We start from the raw sequence: 20259 nt of genomic DNA, 5'->3' as shown, positions 1-20259 counted from the left end.
CTTTGCAGTTGAACGATATCCGTGATATGTCAAATCTTTCATCATTGGATTGGGTCCGTATTTCAAATTTCGATACAGTGTAATGATGTAGCTGGAGGTCTCAGTAATTGCTGCGTGGCATTGTTCCCAGTAAGTCTCGCGGGCAAACGGGGTGCTGGCGAAGATAGCAGAGACACTAAAGCGACGAGTGAGATTTGGCTCTCCAGTTACCTTGACCTAGGAAGTTTCCGCAAGCTCATTCAATCGCAGGCGGCTTTGCTAGGTAGGTATGTAAATGGAGATGCGCACCACCACCATATGACGCTAGCGAAAATGCCTTCGAGCCTTGTCCTACCCGGGAGCTTCGATGTCAACTGGTTGCTGTGAGTACTTGCAGCAAATAGTGTTCCTGGTGGTGAAAGCTAGCAAATTGTAATCGTTAAATCTTGTCAATAGTAGTCCATGCTACTATGTTAATTGACTAGTCGTCGATAGCCTGCCTTATCGAATAAAATTAACCCGAGTGCAGGCGCGATTGTTGGAACTTGGTGTGACTGGCACGGGTTGTACAATGTCGCTTTGCTGCGCGTTGGGGTTCAACATGATACTCGGGTCTCTCGCAGCAAGTCACCACAATATATAAGTGATAGCATGTAGTTGTGCCTGCGGCAAGACTGAAATATACCGTTGGCATTACATGTGTTAATTTGGAAGGGATACCGTGCTAACTCGTATAAGCTGCAGTCCACCGAACATCTATCGCAGTCGCTCACGTAATCCACATGGTGCGGATTTATTTAGTTTACCGTGCCAGGCAACTTCGACCAGTTATCGAGACCAGCCCAGCCTCCGCTAATCGCAAACCCATCATTTCAGTCATCCCACACATCAACTCGCGAGTATTATCATTAGGCCCCAACGCGACCCGCGCTGGTGGCGGCTCACCGCTCGGATGCACTTCCCGTCACGAGCCATTCGGACTACTGTGTTCGCCGCTAGAGCGCAGAGAGGTCGCGGGCCGCACCGTCAGCTCCATGCGTCAGCGCGCCGATGCAGTGGCCTCGGCAGCGGCGGCCGACCGGCAGAAGAATCAGCAACTGAACAAGATGGCGAAGCAGAGGTGCAAGGTAGTGGGGAAGCCTCCGGTGGGCGGTCGAGGTCGACACTAGCAAGTTCACTAAAGAGTCGACAAACTCGTCGCAAGTCGGCGTCTGCCCTTCCCCCGGTCGAGATACCGAATGTTTTCCTCGAACAAAATGTCACAATACACGAAGAAGCAAGCCAGCCCCGGCTCCCGCAAGCCCTCATCGAAGATGCCAAACGCGAAAAGGCGTCTCGCTTGTTTCTTGCACCAAGTACCGATGCCCACGCCTCGAACGAAGCCATTGAAAACTACTTTGGAATGGCCGTCGAAAAGCTACTTCTTCGAAACTGTGAACTAGCTACCGAGTTTTCGCGACGCCAAACAGAGGAAGACAAGGCCAGATGGGAGTCTCCAGAGACCATTGCCCGAGTTGTCAGAACGTGGGACATGATACTGGACGCTTCATGGCATCTAGCTGATGCGCTGTACCCTACTCGACAAGCAGAATATGTGTACAAGAAGCGACCGTTTTGGTGGTGGCATATTCACAAAGATTTTGATCACCGCAGCAATACCTTTCGCGACCAATTCGTCTCCCTCAGTATATCCCTTGATCACAACCTCACAGCCGGAGAGCATCTCGACGTGTCTCTCTCTCATGCGCTCGCTGGTTTCCATGTGGATACCTTCGTGGCTATAAGGAACTCTGTCATACGCGAACTAAATGCGAACGCGCCTACAAATTTCGACGCCAAGACTGGCAAGCGCCCTATTCACATCCTGTCACTGTCTGGTTATGGCGGCAAGGCAGTTGCGCAATCAATTGCTACACATATAGCCTTTGGGGGCTTTCATTTGATACATTTGGACGCACAAGATCTATCGGTTCTCGTTGGAGAATACCTTGGCCAGCATTGGGCATATTCCCGTGGCGCAGTATCCATGATGGGTTTCCGCGCGGCTGAGCTCAATGGGAAACTTGTCCAGGACCCAGAGATTGCCATACGACACGTATCAGAAGATGATGATATGGACTCTGAATCAGTCCTGAGCGCACGCGTTGCGGCTGCTGGAAACTTGGAAGAAGACTTTCAAAAATTGAAGCAAGGGGGTTTCGAATGCTTTGGAAAATGGGACACTTTGAAAATTGACAAGATTCTGGGCCAAATCATTCAATCTGCTAATAGCAATGGTTCGTCATGCGGTCGACCAGTGCTTCTCCATCTGCACGACGTTGTTGAATTATCTATGACCCTAGAGGGATCATTTATATTGGCTCGCCTGCGTGCTCTCGTTGATATTGCGTGGCAAAATGGTGCCCAAATTGCCATATTTGCAACTTCCTCGTGCGAAACTCCCTCGGACGAGTATCAGAATGCCGTTCGTGACCTGGCATTTGGAGACTTCGTTATCAGCCGTCACCTACAACTGAATTCTGGCAGCATGCCTAAGTCCTACAGGAAAAGTGAACTCTCTGCCGACTTGCAAACTACCGACTATTTTTTTGAGAATATCCAAAATATTCGACGAATGATGCAGGCTCTTCAACCAAGCAGCCAAATCGACGTTGAATTTGTCGAGAACACGTTGCTTGAGTATTTACGTACAGCCAATACACACAAGTCAAATTTCAGGAGAGGGATTCTGCCAATCCCTGAGGTGTATCATCTGGCACAGGCATTGAACTCGAATAGTACGGACATCGAAGGTTCAGCCCGCAGCGCATTCATGGAGCGATTCATCATGGGGCCCTTGCGGCCGCTCCCGGGTCAAAAGTTTCTGGATGAAGAGGCTCATGGTCATATTTCTGCTAGCGAAACACAGAGCTCGGGAGAAGACGTAAAGTCGGAAACCAGAGCCCCAGCAAAGCTCAATGAGTATGAGAAACGAATACAATCCGGTCTGATCAATAAGGAAAACCTACGAACTACCTTCGGGGATGTACACGTACCCCCCGAGACTATCACGGCGCTCAAACTTCTCACCTCATTGGCGCTGGTCCGGCCTGACGCTTTTTCGTACGGCATCCTGGCAGCAGATAAGATTCCGGGCTGTTTGCTATATGGACCTCCCGGAACCGGTAAAACTATGCTTGCCAAGGCGGTCGCAAGGGAGAGCGGCGCAAATATGCTTGAGATAAGCGGTGCCACAATCAATGACAAGTGGGTTGGCGAAAGCGAAAAGCTTATCCGCGCCGTCTTTACACTTGCTAAGAAATACTCTCCCTGTGTTGTCTTCATTGATGAAGCGGACTCGTTGCTGGCCAACCGTAGCATGTTTAGTAACCGACCCTCTCATCGTGAGCATATCAACCAGTTCCTTAAGGAGTGGGACGGCATGGAGGAAACAAATGCCTTCATCATGGTGGCAACCAACCGGCCCTTTGATCTTGATGACGCCGTCCTTCGCCGTCTCCCTCGAAAACTCCTAGTTGATCTTCCGCTGCGAGATGACCGCGCCGCTATCCTTCAGCTGCTCCTCCGTGATGAGACGCTTGACGACTCCGTTTCGATAGAAAGATATGCCGAGCGGACGCCGTACTACTCGGGCTCCGATCTGAAGAATGTCTGTGTCGCGGCTGCCATGGCCGCGGTAGAGGAAGAAAACGAAATGGCCATTAAGCATACCGGCCCCGAGCCGTTCGAGTACCCCAAGAAGCGCGTCCTGCGCAAGGAGCACTTCGAGAATGCGCTCGGGCAGATCCCAGCCAGCATCAGCGAGGACATGACGTCGCTCAAGATGATTCGCAAGTTTGATGAGGAGTATGGGAACCGTAGGCGCGCCAAGAAGTCGTCTTTGGGCTTTGGCAACCTGGATCAGAAGCTCGTGCCCGACGCAGATGACGCACGCATTCGTAGGTGAGGGAGGGGAAGGAACAACACAGTAATCTAGACTGTACATAAAGCATGCCTGAAAATCGGAGCAGGGCGGTTTCTGTCTTGCCCTTGTATTTCTAGATGTGAGGTAGGCTGCGCGGCGGTTGGCTATTGCTTGTATAGTACTATGGATGTCGGACATGGGTTGTTTAGCATGTGGCCAATTGATTGTACATGAAACGGAATAAATTGGCTGCTCTTTGTGTCCTAAGTTACATGAAATATTGCCCGGGGTATACTTGGCCGCTATAAGCAACACGACTGGTAGTAAATATTCCCCAAGCTTGTACACGGCGAACCTATGTCTCCGTAGATAGCTGCACGCCCTCTGCGGCCAACGCTCGTGAGTAGTCTGCCTGAGCCTTTTCGAGGGCGTCGAGAGTCGGCTGCATCAACTTGATGACGGCATCGCGGCCGCCGCCCACCATGTCGGACTTCCAACGAATCTTCTTGCCTGTCTTCTCAAAGTGGTCACGAATTTCCTGCTTGGTCTTGCGGATGGATTCGTCGCGTTCCTTGGCGGCGTCGTCGGCGACGACGTAGATGCGGGTCGTCGAGCGCTTCAGCGACTCGGCGAGATATTGCAGCTCGCCGGCGCGGTCGGGGTCACCAGATAGAAACGCGTCCCAGAATTGGTGCAGAAACTCCACCGTCGTAGCGTGCGTGAGCGTGCACCGTTCTACGATCTGAACGGGAAGCCCCATGGGTGTTGATGCGTCCGAGGCATGGCCATACTTCTGTGAGCGTTGCTGGAAAATGCCGTTCAAGACATCCTTTTCGGCACCAATGATGGCGTGACGCGAGCTGCTCTGCTTCTTCCGAGGAGGTTCTTCGTCTTCGCTGTCACTGCCGTCGTCAAAATTGATGGTGGCCTGCAAGTCCATGCCGGCAACGCTATCAATAGCAGCCCTTTTGAACACTGTTTGCATTTTCAACAACACGTCAGCAGTATTCTGCTTCGCAAAAAACTTAGCATTGCTGGACGGGGCGGGATCATGCTTCGCAAAGAACTTGTTCTGTTCCTTGACATTGAGCATGATGCGATGCTCCTCAGCATCACCACGCAAATCCCGCAGCGCCAGTTCCCTAAAGTACTCGGCCTTGTCATCATTTGGAGTATCCGATGGCGCAACATTTGCCATGATTTTCTCACTGAGACTATTCAATGTCCGTACTATGGGGATATTCGCCCTGGGTCGCATTTCGACGTCCTTGGCGTTGCCACTTCTGAAGCCTCCTTGATTTTCTTCGTTTGCCTCCAGGTCAATGATGTGAGGAACTTGCTGAGACATGATTTTGCTCTGAACATTTTGCAAGTTCTCATTGACGTCGTGTTTATCGAATATGACATCGGTCGTGTCGTTTTCGGTAACACGCTCTCCGCGTAGCTTCTTTGACAGACGACTAAGGAAAAATCTGGACCAGAAGTCGGCCTCAGATAGTTTTGGGACATTTTCATTGTATATGCGCTTTACGAGCGGATGTTGAGCAAAGATCATTTGGACTTGCTCAACGCTGATGTTCAATTTCATCTCACCATCCACCGTTCGCGGCTTGACGGTTGAGAGAACGTTATAGGGACCCTTTTTTTGGGTTGATTCGATGGCGTGTGCTCGTAACAGATTAGTTCTGGTAGACCAGAATTGTGAATTGAATGCAGCGACAGATATAGATTCCGGCTTGGTGGAGAGTGCATCCATGTACGTTTCATTGAGGCGCAAGTCCTTCTTCATGAGCGATCGTTGCAGCTCAATATCATTCTTTAGTTGCTGGTCGTCAAACCAGCGAGCTGAGGACTGCTGTGTGTTGACAGCATTTGCGAATGCCATCGTTGCCGAGGCGCTGCCGCCAGTACCAAGAGCGCCTTGCGGCGTAGATGAACCAGCTGGGCGTGGAACATTGGGATCGCCGCTTCTTGCTTCAGAGAGTAACCGAGAGAGAACATCCTTGAACGAAGAAGCCTCTTGTTTGGCCTCATCAGTGTTAAAATGAAAGAGGTACGTGACGGCATCACCGCCATTGGTATTCTGCTCGAAAATCTTGAGCATAACTTTGGGCGCTCCCTCTGGCGTCTGCTGCAAGTCTAGGCATCTTTATCAGCAATGATGTACATCGATCATTGAGAGCTGGGAGATTTACTGGTTATCTTGAAAACAGGCAACGAGACGGTGGGGGGGCCACCAGAGTTGGGCGTCCATGTCACCATTTGAAGATCCGGGGTGATCGTTAGGATACCGTCCTTTTTCTTGTACAAGGTACGACCAGCTGGATTTGTAGCCATGACAGCTTCGAGTAGGCACTGGCTGTGCCTGGCTATGCCTGGCGGCGCCTATGACTCAATCTTCACGGGAAATGCATGCACGCATGTGAGCTGATGCGCCTGAGGTTTCCTCTCGGGCTGCTTCCTAGAATGGCGAATTCCTGGCGGTGATTAAGCAAGTGATGATTGAGTAGCTGTTTCGAAATCCGAACCACAATGTGACGGGCGCTGGCGTCGGGTCTAGCAATGTGTGGTGATGATGCGTGAGTATCGGAAACAGAGTGTTGGCCTTGGTTGCGGGTCCATGACAGGTGCAGATTAGGTGGGACGTGGGTGTGGCGCGTCAAAATGCGTCAAAAGTGCAGAACAGCCTCAAGTCGCCAGCCTCAAGCGCAAATAGATTTGGGTGCCTAAGTACTCAGTACTTACCTAGGTACTTCTTGGAGAAGGTACCTGAGAAACCAACCCAGCAAGGGGGCCAAGCTTGCCTGCACCCTTTTCCATCGTCTCGGAGAACTGGCAAAAGGAATTGTGGTCCTGGCTTTGCTCGGTCCTATAATTGGATGAGTTAGTTAGGGGAAAGGCCGGAATGAAACGGTACGCGTGTTAATTCTAGCACTGTACGAAACCCTGTAAACGGTGCCTGGTGTGCTGGTCCACTGCGTGCACCCACAGTGAGGCGCACTGTTTTTTGGAAACTACTACTGTAGAGGAGACTGTAACTCGGCGACTGGGTTGCCCTGAAGGCTGCCAAGCTACCCGCGGCCTGCAGGCACCACCAGATGAAGTCGGCTAATGAGGACAAGAAGACAAGGAGGGCTGGTGCTGTAGGCTAGCAGGGCCTCCCGGCGCGTCCGAGACTATTGTTGTGTTGGCAGTGTAGCAGCCCGCCAGCAGCCCCCAAGCCTCAGCCCGAGTCCTTCAAAACAACTACGACAGCGCCACAGTGCCACAGAGCAGAGAGCCACAGCGCCACCGAAATTGCCAAGCGGCGCACCAACTGCACCAAATGGGCAAGGTAACTCCCGTGCACCGTCATGCTTTTCGTGGAGCCCCAACCACGCCATCGAAACCTCCAGCTTGGCCGTTGTTAGAGGCTCTTTTTTGCTTCATTCCTCCTCCTTGTGTTCCCTAACTCTCCGGTCTTCAAAGACTCACTCCGCCATTCTTTTTACTGATCCTACGATCGCGAGATTGGGATGCGTCTCGTCGGCCGTCTTTGATACTTCTTTCTTCCTTTGCCTATTCTTCAATCCCCAGAAAAAAAAGTCTCCTGAAGCTTCGCGAGGCTTTTCACCACGCCATGTTGAGAAATTCGCTCTGTAGAGCCAGCTCTCAGCTGCTCCGCGGCGCCCGCGTTTCGCCTGCTGTCTCCTCGCTCTCGAATACTTGTGCTCGTCCCTCGTCATGGAAAATCGCTGCCGCTCGCCGCTCGCTGGCTATCACAGCTCGTCGCTGCTATGCTACGACAGAGGATGCCTCCCATTCTGCTCCCGACCCCAACGATAACTTCCTCACCGGAAGCACTGCCAATTACATTGACGAGATGTACATGGAGTGGAAGAAAGATCCTAAGAGCGTGCACGTCTCCTGGCAGATCTACTTTAAGAACATGGAGAGTGGCGATATGCCTATCTCCCAAGCCTTCCAGCCTCCTCCCAACCTTGTGCCCAACATGACCGGCGGTGTCCCTCGTCTCGGTGCTGGTCTCGCCATGGAGGACGGCTCTGATGTCACCAATCACTTGAAGGTTCAACTCCTTGTGCGTGCCTACCAGGCTCGTGGTCACCACAAGGCCAACATTGACCCCCTTGGCATCAGGAACACCGCCGAAGGTTTCGGTAACATCAAACCTAAGGAGTTGACGCTCGAATTCTACGGCTTTACCGAGAAGGACCTAGATACTGAATATACGCTGGGCCCTGGTATCCTGCCCCGTTTCAAGCGTGAGGGCCGCGAAAAAATGACTCTTCGCGAAATTGTCGCCGCTTGCGAAAAGATCTACTCTGGCTTCTATGGTGTCGAGTTCATCCACATTCCTGATCGTGAAAAGTGCGACTGGCTCCGCGAGCGTCTTGAGGTGCCCCAGCCCTTCAAATACTCCATCGACGAGAAGCGCCGTATCCTTGACCGACTCATATGGAGTTCAAGCTTTGAATCCTTCCTCATGACCAAATACCCCAACGACAAGCGTTTTGGTCTTGAGGGTTGTGAGACCCTCGTCCCTGGTATGAAGGCTCTCATCGACCGCAGTGTCGACTACGGCGTCAAGGACATTGTTATTGGTATGCCCCACAGAGGTCGTCTCAACGTCCTTTCCAACGTCGTCCGCAAGCCCAACGAGTCCATTTTCAGCGAGTTTGCTGGCACTGACACGGCTGAGGAGGGCTCTGGTGACGTCAAGTATCATCTTGGTATGAACTTTGAGCGTCCCACTCCTTCCGGAAAGCGCGTTCAGCTTTCTCTCGTCGCCAATCCTTCACACTTGGAAGCAGAGGACCCTGTTGTTCTCGGCAAGACTCGTGCCATCCAGCACTATAATAACGACGAGAAGGCCCATCGCACTGCCATGAGCGTTCTCCTGCACGGTGATGCCGCTTTCGCTGCCCAGGGTATCGTTTATGAGTGTCTGGGATTCCACTCTCTGCCTGCTTTTTCTACTGGTGGTACCATCCACTTGGTTGTCAACAATCAGATTGGTTTCACAACTGACCCGCGCTTCGCTCGCTCCACTGCTTATTGTACGGATATCGCCAAGGCCATCGACGCACCCGTCTTCCACGTCAATGCAGATGACGTCGAGGCTGTCAACTTTGTTTGCCAGCTTGCTGCTGACTGGCGCGCGGAGTTCCAGCACGATGTTGTCATTGACCTGATCTGCTACCGCAAGCACGGTCATAATGAGACTGACCAACCTTCGTTCACCCAACCCCTCATGTACAAGCGCATCAATTCTCAGGTTCCCCAAATCGATGTCTACGTTGACAAGCTGCTGAAAGAAGGCACCTTTACCAAAGAGGATATTGACGAGCACAAACAGTGGGTCTGGGGTATGCTTGAAGAGAGCTTTGCAAAGTCCAAGGACTACACTCCTACGTCCAAGGAATGGACCACATCCGCCTGGAACGGCTTCAAGTCCCCCAAGGAACTGGCCACTGAGATCCTTCCCCACAACCCCACCAATGTTGACAAGAAGACCATCCAACACATTGGCGAGGTTATTGGCTCTGCTCCCGAGGGCTTCACCGTCCATCGCAACCTCAAGCGTATCCTCAACAATCGTACCAAATCTGTTGTCGAGGGAAAGAACATTGACTTCCCCACTGCTGAGGCTCTGGCCTTTGGTACTCTTGTCACCGACGGCTACCACGTCCGTGTCTCTGGTCAGGATGTTGAGCGTGGCACCTTCTCTCAGCGCCACGCTGTCTTCCACGACCAAGAAAATGAGGCCACTTATACGCCTCTTCAGCACATTAGCAAGGACCAGGGCAAGTTCGTCATCTCCAACTCGTCGCTGAGTGAGTTTGGTGCGCTTGGTTTCGAGTACGGTTACTCGCTGTCATCTCCCAACGCTCTTGTCATGTGGGAGGCACAGTTCGGTGACTTTGCCAACAACGCTCAATGCATTATTGATCAGTTCATCGCCTCTGGTGAGGTCAAGTGGATGCAGCGTAGCGGTCTCGTGATGTCTCTGCCTCACGGTTACGACGGACAAGGACCCGAGCACTCCTCTGCTCGTATCGAGCGCTATCTTCAGCTCTCCAACGAGGACCCTCGTGTATTCCCGAACGAGGACAAGCTTTCTCGCCAACACCAGGATTGCAACATGCAAATTGCGTACATGACCACACCTGCTAACTTGTTCCACGCCCTGCGTCGCCAGATGGAGCGCCAGTTCCGCAAGCGTAAGTAATTGCTACTGACTTACTGAACGAAGCTGACAATATCTAGCCCTCATCATATTTTTCTCCAAGTCCCTCCTTCGCCACCCTCTCGCTCGTTCTAGCCTTGAGGAATTCACTGCGGAGGATGCTGGCTTCCAATGGATTATTCCCGACCCTGAGCACCAGACTGGCGCTATCAAGTCTCCCGAAGAAATCGAGCGTGTCATTCTCTGCACTGGCCAGGTTTGGGCTGCTCTGCACAAGTACCGTGCTGACAACAAGATTGATAATGTTGCCTTCACTCGTATCGAGCAGCTGAACCCTTTCCCTTGGCAGCAGCTGAAAGAGAACCTTGACATGTACCCTAACGCCAAAACGATCGTCTGGGCTCAAGAGGAGCCCCTTAATGCCGGTGCATGGAGCTTCACCCAGCCTCGTATCGAGACCCTGCTTAACCAGACAAAGTACCACGATCGCAAACACGTCATGTACGCTGGCCGAAGTCCCAGTGCGTCTGTTGCTACTGGTCTGAAGCACGTCCACGGCAAGGAAGAGAAGGAGCTGCTCGAGATGGCCTTTACCGTCAAGCAGGACAAGCTCAAGGGCGAATAAACAGATGTACATTGGCCTCTTAAGAGGTGAAGTCACAGAGGGGTGCTGGTAAAGGAGATGGGAGTTGATGAAAAAAGAAAAAAGAAAAGGGAGCTTCCACTGTTGAACTTTCAGGGGAGGGAGTCATCTCCTTTGTGTACTACACTGTATCATACCCCTCCCTTGAGGACAAATAATTACTTGTCTTGTGCCTAGTGCATGGTACAAGTATGAGCGGATTAAAATGGCTCGTAATAATATTGCTTCTTTATGCCAAATGAACTGCGCAGATTTGAAAAACTAAACCATATATATGCTCCGTCCTTATTTATTTTTGAATACACCAGTCTTGTCAAATCGAGTATAGAGAACACCTCTCTATGCTGTCTGTATTTGCTCTCTCCTTTTCACTGCTTACCAACAAGCACTTCCCACGGTTGCACGATGCCATTGTCGCCTGTTGTGATGAGCATTTCCTCCTCGCCTCTTGCACGAGCCCTTCCATCGTAGCGCTTGCACCAAATGATGTGGTTTACTTCATACGGCCCGTGACTGTTTTCTTTTGTGCCAATAATTCTCCATCTTGCAGATCCGGGAAGCGTTGATGGGGACTGCTGCACAGCCAGCAGCTCGCTCTCTGCCGTGCCCGCCATGGGCTGATCGAAGTTCGGCCTGGTGGTGGTGGTGGTGGTGGTCGTCACGGACGGCGCTTCTTGAAGGTCTTCCTTGTATAGCACAATCTTGCCATCACTTCCTGTACTGGCTACAATGCCCGTCTGCGCGCTCCAAGCAGCGGCGTAGATGTCTCGGTGGTGCGCGGCGGGCAGGACCGCAGTGCACACCCACTCCTCGCGCAGCGATCTGCGCATCGTGTTAGGAATACCGCCCAGAGCACTGCGGCCACCCTGCTCGCTGTCATCGCCTTCGTCATCTTCCTTAAGCGTCCAGATTCGGATGGTAGCGTCGGCTGAGTAGGATAGCAGGCGCGGGAAGCGGTCGCCCGGACGCGGGCGCGACTCCCACTGAACGCCCCAGACGGTCTGCTCGTGACCTTCGAGCACGGCAACACATACCCACTCGCCGTCATTGTCTTCACGCCAGACGCGCAAGGTGTTGTCGTAGCTGGCGCTGGCCAGCACGTCTGGGCTGTACCGCCGACGGGCATTGCGGCCAGGTACATCAGGGCACCATGCGACAGCCTTGACGTCGCCCTCGTGCTCGTTGAGTACGGCAATCGTCTCCCACTCGTCGTCCTCCTCCGAGGCGCCAATGTCTTCCCAGATCCAGACGGACTTGTCACGCGAGCACGTGGCAAGGTGTGCGCCGGAAGGGGAGAAGGCGCATGACTTGATCTCAGAGTCGTGGCCCTCCAAAACGAGCGTGAACTCCCATTCTTTGTCTTCGGCCGCGTTGACGTGTTCGTCGTCGTCATCATCGTTCTCGTTGCCGTTTCGAACGTTGGTAGAAGTGACTTCCCACTCCAGCGCCTGCTCGCCATCGCCGTCCGGGTCCCCGTCCCAACGCCAGACGCCCGCCGTGGCATCAAAGCTGCCCGAGACAAGGCAGAGCTTGTGCGGAGGTAGATTGGGTTTCCAGGCCGCGGAGCGGACAGACCGCGTGTGCCCGCCGGTGAGGCTGCTGTGGGAGAAGAGCGTGGCGAGCGAGAAAACGGTTACGCCCTTGCCGTGGACGGTGGCAACGAGAGGGAGCGTCGGGTGAGCAGCCGTCTGCCAAGCGCGCTCGCAGAGGTCAGGCTTGAACGGCGCGAGGGCGACAATCTGGGCCGCACCCGTAGCCGCTGGTGCCGAGGTCGGCTGCATCCCGGCCAGCCTCGAGTCGAACTTCGAGGCTGTGGTGTGGGTATACCGCGGATGCCGTGAGCACGACTGGGGGCTATGCTGTTCCTGAAGGCAGTGGCTTAGACTTATATATTATTTATATCGTAGAGGGGTTAGCAATCATCCGTAAAATGTAGGGCGTCAGAGACTTTTTTACTTGAGATGACTAGCTCCGTCAACGCTTGCCCGCACGCAGTGTGCCCCGCCAAAATTATGGCGTCTCTCTAACTCCCCCAGAGGGCCTTGAACTTACTACCTAGTCACAAACCGTTGGCAGCTTCTGGATATCTACACCACCAAGGGCGAGCAATTGCAGTCGGAATTGGTATGATGGTGGCCATACCAAGCTTCATGGAACATTAAGATGACTACCTCAAAAGTTCGAATAAAAGTTATTGACAAGCAAGAGCTCCACATACTTGAAGCAGGCCACTGGCAGAAGGACCTGCAGTCTAGTAAAGCCTTGCAAGGCTATCAAAAGGGCGTTTGTGTAAATGCGGAAGACAGCAAGGCGAAAAGCCCCAATGGCCAGCTTTGGAACAGGTAGACAAGTGACAAAACATGGCGCAGTGCGGATGCTGTATTGATGCCCCCTCTCGCTCTCTCAACTCTTCGACCCAGAATGCTATTGGAAGATGGAAAGCTCCGATGCGGTCTGAGAAGATACTAGCTATCAATCGATTTGGTTAAGGGGAGGATAAAGCCGTGAGAAATGTCCGCGAGAGCGAGGCGTTTAGCCTGACAAGGCTCTACTTGCTTCCCAGTACGCTTCATCACGGGAAGAGAACATCACTTACGGTAACAACGCCAGGGGCACGAAACATCAAGAATTTCAGAACGGAATTGAGGAGATTGGTATTGAAACAACTTGAGTTTGAAGAGGTAGAACCGAGACCGAGTCAAGAGAAGAAGCGAGTTACTTCAAGTATTGAAAAAAGCAAAGGCTAAGCACTTTTCGCCAAAATCACTTCCGTCATATGCTAAATTTTCGCACTTTTCCCGCCACCCACTTCCGAGCCTGTACAAAGTCACCACCCACAGGAGTTTTTTCCTCGCGTGCTTTCTCCAGTCCGCCTCGCTTGAAACCTCCAGGCATAATCAACCAGCCAATAAGGTCAAAGATGAGGAAGGCCAGCACAATGGGCTGCAGCACGGAGACGCCTTTGCTCTGTGCAATGGCACCAACGCCAAAAGGAATGATGGCCGCTCCGGCACCACCAAAGCCGCCGGCGAAGCCAATCGCACTGACGTGGTATTCGGGTGGAAGCAGCTTGGTGGCCGTCACAATGGCGGCTGGGAAGAGGGGGCCGAGGAAGAAACCGAGAAGAATGATGAAGACGAGGGACGCGGCAAAGTTCGGCACAAGCCAATACAACAATTGCAGGACAATGCTAAGGGTAATGTACACCGTGATAGCGAGTTTTTCGCCGATGCGGCCGGTGACAAATCCCAAGATGACACGGCCAAGCGTCAAACCCAGCCAGAACATTGTTACCGACAGACCAGCCAGGAACGGTTCAGCATGACGAACCTTGATCATGAAGGTAGGAATCCAGCCTCCGAGGCTAACTTCAACGCCGACGTAACCGAGTAGGAAAACGGCCACCACCCAGGTAAGGGGTTGCTTGAGGACATGGCGTGTGGTGATGCGCTGCTTGCCCTCACCATCGTATGCTAATCTCTTGCGATAGGAAGCTCCGTCGTGTTGCCAAAAAGCTAGCATGCCAGCAATAAACTCGCAGCATACCATTCCTATCATGACGTAGTAGAAGGAGTACCACTGGAGGTGGCTCTTGGTCACCATGGCGGACGCGATGAGGGGACTAATGGTTGCGCCGAGGCCGTAGGCACCGTGGACCAAGCCGAGAAGTTCGTTGGCCTGATGCATGTTGCCAACCCAGGCATTGTAGCCGCTGTCTTCAATTCCGTTTCCGTAACCAGCTACGAGCAGGGCAATGGGCAACACAGGGAACGGGGGATGGAGTGCTATGGGCAAATAGCCGGCGACACGGCAGATAGGCCCGATAAAGGCAACACCGCGCTGACCATACCTGTAATGAATCCAGTTATTGGAGAGGACAGCAGCGATGTAACCAGCGAAAGGAACTGCGAAAAGAGTCGAGACCTCGGTGTAGTTGACATTGTAATATGGTTCAATCTGATATGTTAGTGCAATGACTGAACTATTTTAACAGAAATACATACATAAGGAAGAAGTGCCTGTAAGGGTATATAAGTAAATCCTGAAATAGAGACTCTTGAATGTCGTAACTAGCTGTACTTACTCCAATGCAAGCATCGTTCATGCCCATGATAAATAGGGCAAGGTTGACGACCAGGAAGCGAGCAGTGTTGTTTCCCGATCCGTTCCAGCGCTCCAAACCGCCCGAAGAGTCAGCCTCATTGGCGGCAGATGATGGATCTCTTTCGACTACATTTTGTGTGTTTTTTCCATATTGACGCTTTTCGACATCTCCCACAGGCGAAGCGTGGGAACCTGGCTCAGTCTGGCTGAAGGCCACCGAGTCTCGCTCCTCAGTGCACGAGCTGGCCATATTGACACACGAAGAAGGGTTCGTAAGAATTTAAAAGGTCACGTCATTGGATATGAAAATGAAAATATGGAGGCGGACAAGCAGTGCTTGGTGACCGGCCCCCAAAAAAACCCTGACGGCGGTGTAAGGGATGGGCAGCGCTGCCAGTAGCTAGACGCGGCCTCGAAAGCAGCGAATATGAAAAAGTTGAACGGCCGCAAGTCAACGGAGAGAGCCACCACTCTAGAATCTGCTGACCTCGGGGAGATATTGGGCTAGAGAAAAAGCATAGCAAGGCGATGGGTGCGAGCCCACAACCTAAAAGGAGTTTGAGATCAGAACACGGTCAAGTTAGGCCAGCTCGGGGATAGGGTCAGAACAAAGGTCTGAGGGAGGGCGTCATCAGCTTAAAAAAAGAATAAAAAGACAAGAACGAACTCTCTAGCCGTCTCTCTTTAGACTTTTAGCTCTGACTTATTAATACCATCCTTGGCGCATTCAGTAGCGGAGAGTTAAGCACGATGCTGGGCTGCGATGCTCGTCTGTGGGGCAGCCATGCAACTCTGGGAAGCTGAGCAGATGTTAAGCTGACAGGTTGGCGGGTAAAGACTAGCGAAGCGTTGTTTGGAGGCTCTAGCAAAATATGTGCATTGTTCTTTGAACGTAGACACCGCTGTCCTCGGGTTGAAAGCGAAGTAATGGCATGGATTCGCCGGGTTTGCATCACGCTATACTGATAGTATAATTCGTAGGCAATTCGGGACGACGGGCCGCAGGGAATAGCGGTTAAGACAGGGGAGCTGGCTGATGTGTTGTCTCCGCATGAAGGACCTTCCTGCACAGATTATTTGTTACCAGCGCCGTTACTTTTTTGTCCACCCAGGGCCGTTTCCAGACCCTGAGTGGCGCTGATCCTGGCTGCGACTTCGCGCCCTACTTACGGGTACTCGTGTCACGCACCCACTGCTCGCGCAGATGGGTGCTGTAATAGTATACCTTCTAGGCTAGCAAGGGTTCGCGGCTAGATAGTGTACTCTATATATAATACATAGAAGATACTGGAAGATTCTAATTCTTAAATATTCTAGATAATAGTTTATTTATTATAAATCAAAATATAAAAATATAAAAATTTTATATTATTTAATTTTAACTTTATATATTAATATTTTTTATTATAAATATTATTTAAAATTTTACATTAACTATTTAAAATATCTTAAAATTAAAAATATATTACTTTATTTTTAATTAAATAAGAAATATTTATTTAAGAAATATTTTTAAATATAAGACTTATAATTAAATATTATAATCTATAAGATTTATTTAATATTTTTAAATAGACTAGTTTAAATTTTATTTAAGATATTTAAGAATAAAGTCTATTAGTATTTTCTGTCTATTATATAGAGCGTACTATCTGGCCTCTTTACCTTACTAGCCTGGAAGGTGTATAGCACCGATCTACGCGAGCAGTGGGTGCGTGGCAGGAGTAGTCGCTGTAACTTTACATGTCTTGTCGGCCCGACATTCCGGTGGAACAACAGCATTGGGATCTTTGACGGTTCGTCGTATTCGGGATGATTGAAATATGAGCAATAGGCCATTGAATGAAGATCGAAGAGAAGGGTCGGGGAGCAAATGGACATGATATAACCAGTTTATACTGTCACAACGAAGCGAGAACGAAGTTGCGGCCAGCCACTTCCAGCCGCTTCGCGTACCAACATCTATCATAGCAAGGCAAACCTACTTACCTACGTAGTTGTGGAACTCAACGTGCCGAGGGTAATCCCTCGATTCCGCCGTAGCCATCTCTTCCACAATCTGTTCGATTCTTGTCCGATAGGCATAGGTCTGATGATGGTAGCCTACTACATATATGCTTGCCACCCCAGCCACCCTCTATCTTACAAGTTGGGCCATGCATCAAGTCAATTTCAGCGAATGCAACATGGTCGAGCTAGCCGTGTCATCCGAGCCTTCAGCCACCACTGGTTGTGCCCACGAGCACCGCCGCCTTCCTGGCAGCGTTCTAGGCTTGGCCCGGCGCAGCAAGCACTGTGCAACCTGACGAGTTACCCGGCGGTGCCGATTTCTTATTCGAGCCTCAAAGTCAATTGCGCTATTATCATCACCCAACGAGTTTCCCTTTGAAGCACAGTATACATCAAAATTCGATCTTTCAATACTTAATGTTGTGTACCCTTTGATCTTGCGATAAACTCTTCACTTTTCAACCTTTGCGCTTATATAGCCCCTCCATTTCGTGACGATCCCCGCCATCTGCCACTTTAGGCTCTCGAGCAACGACCCCAACATGCCGGGCTCTAACTACAAAGACGACAACGACTACCGTAACGGGCACGGCTCGCGACGCGATCGCTCTCCCGACTACTACTCTGGAGCGGGAGGTGGTCCCGCTGTCGGCTTTGGCGACCCCGGCCGGCCCTTTCGCGATGACGAGCCCTTCGTGCGCGAGGAGATGACGCTCATGCCGCCCGCCCAAAGCTATAGTCGCGCCAATTCAGTACCACCTGGAAATGCGCTTGCCTACCGCGACGGTTCCGAGTCGCCGTACGAGCGTTCCCGTGGCGGCCACAGCCGGCGCTCGCGCTCGCGCTCCAACTACGACGACGACGACCGCGAGTCGCGCCGGGATCGCCGTCGCGACTCCCAGAGCCCAGTGAGCCGTGCCCGCCATGCTGTGGAGGATAACTTTAGCAATTCATCGGCGGGCATCGGCGCAGGGATCCTAGGTGCGGTGGTCGGGGGCTTCGTGGCCAACAAGGCGACGGAGGCGGCGTACAACCGCAGCGGCAAGGGCAGTCATCAGCGCCGCCATAGTGACGAAAATGCAGTGCCCAAGGCGGTCTCGACACTTCTGGGAGCTGTTGCGGGTGGTTTGGGTGCCAATGCGTTCGCGCATCATGTAGAGGGCGAGCGCGAGAAGAGACGCGAGCGCGAACGCCCACACAGAAGCCGGTACAACTTATGCAGACCGGTATCAAGAGTAATATTGCTGACTGTAGTATTAGGAATGATGATAGCGACTACGATAGCGGGCGCTCTCGCTATAAACGTGATGCTGATTATGATGAATACGACAATTACGACCGTCGACGTGACGAACCCTCAAGGTACAGGGATTGATCAACGCACCGAATGATTTGAATATGAGGTTTATGATATGTGACGGCCTAATTATCACTACGTCATGGGATTAAAATTGACGGCAAATTTTGTAACCTGGAGAGCTTTCCATCGCGTTCTGCCGGTCAGGGTAATTTATTACGTCGAAATCTCATTTGATACAAGACATCTACACTGCTACTCATCATTCTGTTTTTTCTCAACTTTCCAATATAATTGCAATTATTACCAAGCCCCCAAGCTATGTTATTGAGCAATTCCCAACCCGTTTGCTATCCGTCACAGGACGCCATCAGTGTAGTATGTTTCTGCCCCCGTTGCCGCTGCGGTGAAACTTTGTGCTCACGCTCAACAATCACCCTGAAAAAGTGTACAATCTCCGACAAGGCTCTGTTTACGTCATCTGACGCCCCAATCATGTCAAACAAGGCCTGACTATCTGCGAGTTGCTTCGCAATCACCGAATCGGGCTGGCAAAAGGTGCGGATGCGCATAGCGCGTGCATTGACCTTCATTGCGTGCAAGAGGCTGCTGATCTCGACGGGGTTGCACTGGCGACGGCCGCAGAAAGTAAACTCGCTGATATGTAGCGCCACAAGGTCGACTTGTGTCTCAAGGTCGAAGCGAAATCCGACCACACGGGGTCGGCCTTGCTGGTACCAGGCGTCGGTTATCTTCTTGAAGTTGGTGGGCACGAGGCGACCCTTTTCGAGCTCGCTGGAGATGTATTTATTCAGAGTACAAGTAAGGTGATACTCCAATTCGCAGTAGAGCAAGCTCTGCTCTCTTGCGTCAAGCGATATGAGCAGCTGTGTCCCTGACGGCTTTACCTGTGGGGATCTACGATATGGATGAATTTCAGTCTATAAGATTAGCTTTTAAACAAGGCCACGCCAGATTTTAGCGTACCATATCTTTGGCAATTTTCTTGATACTGTCGAATATACCGATCCTCTTTTGAGGTGTCTTGCTCTCGCTGTCCAGCGCAAGACCTCCCTCTCCAGTTTTCTCAAGCCATCCATTGCTTCCGATCAAAGTTTTGCTACCTTGTTTAATGGTGGGAAAGTCTTGCCCCCGGAAATAGAGTGGCAGAGGTGAGAACATAGGACTTTCAGAGACCATGTCTGGGGAATAAGCCTCCCGCTCCGATTCTGTGTTTCGCGACGTTTTAATGGGGCTTTGCTGTCTTCTCATACCCTCCGCCAGGCTCTTAGATCTTCGCGGATGATGGACCTCGCGGCCATGTGGACCAGTAGGCTCGGGAGAAAGCGGCGATACGCCAGATCCATCAACTTGTGTCCAATCATTATAAATGTCTATCATGCCAACAGTGCCTTGTTGTGGTGTTTGGCCTCTCCTGTTGCTTGGTATGTTTAGCGGTCTCGGAGGCTTCAACTCCAAGCATCGAGGAGAATAGAAGGATGAAGGCGGTCTCTCATCCACGCTTTTCCTGGTAGACATCTTGATACCTAGCGGAGAGATGGCTGCATCAACGGGCTCCATCTGCGATCTCTGTGGTCTGGAGGTGTCTCGATGCTGGGTAGGTACGTTGATCTGAGCAAGTGCCGCTTGCTGCCGTCTTTGTGCCAAGGAATCATCCTTTACACGAGGCATGAGCTCGGAAAATGTTGGGGAGACTGCTTTAATGGTCTTGTAGGGCTTGAACCCGGAGGAATCGGGTCCAGAGTCGACTCTTGCGAGCTGATCTGGGTGTGGTTGGTTGTTGCCTTCATCAACGATACATGTTTTTACTGGGCTCAGTCGACTTGCATTGAGCTTTTGTGCAAAACTGCTGAGAGATTAGATAAAAACTTCAAACGGTAGAGTTTTCGCACGCGTCAGTAATTGTGTCCATTTGCGTCTCCGTCAGGTTCATTCGTATATGTAGCGGCTGGTTTGTGTTACGCTTTCTCGGCGAGCTGGACTTTGGCCTGGAAGAAAGTGATTTGCCTGACGAAGATGATCTTATTGAATGCACAGCGGTTGCTCCTGGACCAGAGCCCCGTTTGACGGATTCGCTCTCTTGTGATGCGGACGGCATTTAGAATTCGAGAAGA

At 51.6% G+C, this 20259-nt stretch overlaps 7 protein-coding genes across 7 annotated transcripts; 3 read left to right on the top strand and 4 right to left on the bottom strand.

Moving 5' to 3' along the window:
- Positions 1-1013: 1013 nt before the first annotated feature.
- V2A60_009033 (uncharacterized protein) lies at positions 1014-3925 on the top strand (the record flags this gene model as incomplete). Its single annotated transcript, XM_083260301.1, has 2 exons — positions 1014-1106; positions 1163-3925. 2 exons carry the CDS (start codon positions 1014-1016, stop codon positions 3923-3925), a joined length of 2856 nt encoding a protein of 951 aa, XP_083116427.1.
- A 313-nt stretch (positions 3926-4238) lies between these two features.
- Positions 4239-6220, bottom strand: V2A60_009032 (TFIIH/NER complex subunit TFB1; the record flags this gene model as incomplete). The annotated part of the gene is made up of 2 exons (XM_083260300.1): positions 4239-6022; positions 6079-6220. The coding sequence occupies 2 exons, from the start codon at positions 6218-6220 to the stop codon at positions 4239-4241; spliced, it is 1926 nt and encodes a 641-aa protein (XP_083116426.1).
- Positions 6221-7502: 1282 nt separating this feature from the next.
- On the top strand, positions 7503-10695 carry V2A60_009031 (alpha-ketoglutarate dehydrogenase KGD1; the record flags this gene model as incomplete). The annotated part of the gene is made up of 2 exons (XM_083260299.1): positions 7503-10104; positions 10151-10695. The coding sequence occupies 2 exons, from the start codon at positions 7503-7505 to the stop codon at positions 10693-10695; spliced, it is 3147 nt and encodes a 1048-aa protein (XP_083116425.1).
- Positions 10696-11081: 386 nt separating this feature from the next.
- On the bottom strand, positions 11082-12494 carry V2A60_009030 (WD40-repeat-containing domain protein; the record flags this gene model as incomplete). The annotated part of the gene is made up of 1 exon (XM_083260298.1): positions 11082-12494. One exon carries the CDS (start codon positions 12492-12494, stop codon positions 11082-11084), a length of 1413 nt encoding a protein of 470 aa, XP_083116424.1.
- A 991-nt stretch (positions 12495-13485) lies between these two features.
- Positions 13486-15067, bottom strand: V2A60_009029 (major facilitator superfamily domain-containing protein; the record flags this gene model as incomplete). The annotated part of the gene is made up of 3 exons (XM_083260297.1): positions 13486-14670; positions 14718-14732; positions 14798-15067. 3 exons carry the CDS (start codon positions 15065-15067, stop codon positions 13486-13488), a joined length of 1470 nt encoding a protein of 489 aa, XP_083116423.1.
- Positions 15068-17369: 2302 nt separating this feature from the next.
- Positions 17370-18202, top strand: V2A60_009028 (uncharacterized protein; the record flags this gene model as incomplete). The annotated part of the gene is made up of 2 exons (XM_083260296.1): positions 17370-18034; positions 18088-18202. The coding sequence occupies 2 exons, from the start codon at positions 17370-17372 to the stop codon at positions 18200-18202; spliced, it is 780 nt and encodes a 259-aa protein (XP_083116422.1).
- A 272-nt stretch (positions 18203-18474) lies between these two features.
- On the bottom strand, positions 18475-19324 carry V2A60_009027 (uncharacterized protein; the record flags this gene model as incomplete). The annotated part of the gene is made up of 2 exons (XM_083260295.1): positions 18475-19032; positions 19112-19324. The coding sequence occupies 2 exons, from the start codon at positions 19322-19324 to the stop codon at positions 18475-18477; spliced, it is 771 nt and encodes a 256-aa protein (XP_083116421.1).
- Between the last annotated feature and the right edge of the window lie 935 nt (positions 19325-20259).

The sequence above is a fragment of the Cordyceps javanica genome, chromosome 6 (assembly GCF_051103115.1).
Source record: "Cordyceps javanica chromosome 6, complete sequence".
Lineage (NCBI taxonomy): Eukaryota > Fungi > Ascomycota > Sordariomycetes > Hypocreales > Cordycipitaceae > Cordyceps > Cordyceps javanica.
Note: the sequence above shows the minus strand (reverse complement) of the source record. Positions and strands in the feature narration are given on the sequence as shown.